We start from the raw sequence: 2,900 nt of genomic DNA, 5'->3' as shown, positions 1-2,900 counted from the left end.
TGTTATGTCATGTTTATAACAGTGTTATGTCATGTTTATAACAGATGTTATGTCATGTTTATAACAGTCTTCTGCACACCCCTTCAAATAAAGTGTTACCATAACATCACAGAAGAAACTCGTTCTGGTTCCTCAGGAGAATAAAGTCACATGACTCCAACATGGAAATCATAATAATAACGACATTAAATGTTACAACCTTAATCTGTTCACACATCAGCATCAGGTCATTATTGGACTTTGAATCGACTGATCAACAGCTGATCAGCTGATTCAAAGAACCGCGAACGTCTTCATGACTCCGTCAAGCTTCTCATTTTCTAGACATTTTAAGACTTTATTGTCTCGTAATTAAGAAATATTCTCTTAGTCTGAAACCTAATACTCTGTCGTAGTTTAAAACTCCTTTAGGGGTTTCCAGTGGCCGTTTCTGATATTGGCAATATGGGCAGCCGCCCAGGGCGGCATGAGCGCTAGGAGAGGAATGCTTCTTTCCCCTAAACATGAAGCTCTGAGACCAGTGGTCATGTCTCCATCTGTAGCCTGGTCCAGACCAGCGGTTCTGACAGAGAGGTTCTGTTAGGGTGCATTCACACCCTGCTTAGTCCGCTTTACTCAGACTCTAATTCTTTTGTCTAGAAAGTGCGATTCGTTTGGGGAGTGTGAATGCAAATTTGACTTCCAAAACGGACCGAAAAACTGAACTCTGACCCTCCTGAAAACCTCCGACCCGCTCCGAACGCAAGCGGGTCGGAGGCTGCTCCAAAAACAGGAAGCTAACTGCAGGGCATTCTGGGTAATATATTCCTCTCTGATCTGCGGGAGATGCAGCTGCTGTCATGTTAAAACCTAAAATGACAAGAACTGGACTGATCGCCTCGTCTGTTTGAATATAGCAATCATCAAACAGGACAGGATGACACATTTCAAAAAGCATGAGGGTAACGGTTTGTTACAGTTTGACAAACTAATTTTAACAGCAGCATTTATGTAATATTAAATATTGACCAATACAAAATAGCAATTAGCTTAGTCCTCTCTTGCTTCGTGGCAGAAACTAAACTGCTTATAGATTGATGTCAGGGGAAAATACATATTTTACATGTCAAAACATTCCTCAGCTTTAATTTAAGCCATATTTATGGAAATCTGGTAAGACATGAAGGCATTTTGTGACAGATTCCTTTCACCCTGCATTGGTCTGGTGTTGTGGACAGACTCACCGCGTAGCAACGGCGCCTGCAGGAGCGTCGCTAGCATAACTGGCTAACAGGCGACGTGCAAGCTAGCAATGTAACGATGAAGCTAAAATCTGACACCGCTCCATTTTTGTTCACATTTTCTTCAGATGTTTTGTGTCAATTCATTCAGTGATTGTTGGTGCAGCGCCCCCACAGGCGAAGGAGGGAACAGTTTTGACACAGTGCAGTATGAACGCGAAACAGCAGCTGAAAATGTTACAAACTTTGCAATTTTGGCCCCCAATCGGACGCAGTCTACTGGACTATCAGATGTGAAAACACGCTTAGAGCGGTTCTGTTGGAGCGGTTCTGTGTCTTTCACACCCTTCTGTGCTCAGGTGTGGTGGACGGGGGCATCGGGCGCTGCGCTGGTTGGTTCAGGCAGAAGTGGAATGATTGCATGAAAGCCATTCCTGTTCCCATCATCAACCACATCCTCTGTGTTTCTATGAAATTCGACTTCCTGTGTGATGTCATGAGAAGTGAGTTTCTGTATGAAAAGTAAATTCAAACTTTTTACTTAGCCTGAAATGGAAGTGGAAGGAGGCATAAAAGCCTCCAGTTTGGCTAGCACTAGCGAAAAACACAGTGGTGGGCACTGCTGGCTAAAATGTTAGCAGTGCTAACCGTAAGCACTGATTACAAATGCTAGTTCTGCCAGTGGAGGGCACAATTCCACTAATAGCAAGCTCATTTTTAGCCTAGCGCTTTAGCATTTTAGCTAACTTTGAAAACATTTATCATGCTTAGCTTTCCCTGAATTAATTAATTTTCTTCTTCAGCACTAATTTACTTGCCTGTTTTATAAACTTTTAGTTGAGTACATTTTGACATCTGTGCTGAAGTTTTGGTTGTAAACTGCTAAGAATCTTTCTAGTGGTTAGATGTTTATATTCATGCTCTTATTTTGAAGTGGTTGAAGACAGCAATTCCATTTCCTCTTCTCGTGTTGTCTCCCATTTTTAAAAAGAAACTTTACAGAACAAATGGCAAGAATTAAAACAAATTATGACATAGACAGACACGGACATGCATTATTCATATTTAGCAGCTGTTTTGAGAGCGACCTCACATTCTCCAGGTAAACAGCTAACAGTTAGCGTTTAGCATTGATGGAACTAAGGTGTGTGACTAGTGCCTAAAGGTCAGTGCAGCAAACATCCCACCTAGCGAAGGGTGAGTTCTACTAGTGCGCTACACACAGCACTAACACGGTATGTAGCTAATGCTAGCTAGTAGCATCTCACATTCAACCCTTCCGAGCAGCCATASTGGTTCAGGGTGATGACCTTTGACCTTTGACCTGCCTGTGTCTCTAACGGCCCTGTTCCCGTCYGTCAGTCATGACTCCGTGGTGCAGGGAGCAGATTCCTGTGGAGAGGAACTTCGGTCAGCTGTACGATCGGCTCAACGTTTCCATGGATCGTCTCTCCAGAGAGTTCCGCACCGAGGTCATGGTCCAGGTCAGACCCGCCAGACCCGCCAGAACCACCAGACCCATCAGAACCACCTGACCCATCAGACCCACCAGACCCATCAGAACCACCAGACCCACCAAACCCAGCAGAACCAGCAGACCCACCAGACCCATCAGAACCACCAGACTCACCAGAACCACCAGACTCACCAGAACCATGAGACTCACCAGAACCACCAGAC

The 2,900-nt window shown here is 44.2% G+C and overlaps 1 protein-coding gene across 1 annotated transcript in view; it reads left to right on the top strand.

Moving 5' to 3' along the window:
- The window catches only part of dcst1 (DC-STAMP domain containing 1), a gene marked incomplete at its 3' end in the record, with an annotated part of 15,788 nt that overhangs the window by 6,586 nt on the left and 6,302 nt on the right, over window positions 1–2,900 (top strand). The window contains 2 exon segments of the mRNA XM_017303475.1: window positions 1,580–1,723; window positions 2,583–2,804. Of these exon segments, the coding sequence (XP_017158964.1) occupies window positions 1,580–1,723; window positions 2,583–2,804 (366 nt within the window).

The sequence above is a fragment of the Poecilia reticulata genome, unplaced genomic scaffold (assembly GCF_000633615.1).
Source record: "Poecilia reticulata strain Guanapo unplaced genomic scaffold, Guppy_female_1.0+MT scaffold_293, whole genome shotgun sequence".
Taxonomy (NCBI): Eukaryota; Metazoa; Chordata; class Actinopteri; order Cyprinodontiformes; family Poeciliidae; genus Poecilia; species Poecilia reticulata.
The sequence above is the reverse complement of the archived record's forward strand: the minus strand, read 5'-3'. Positions and strand labels throughout refer to the sequence as shown.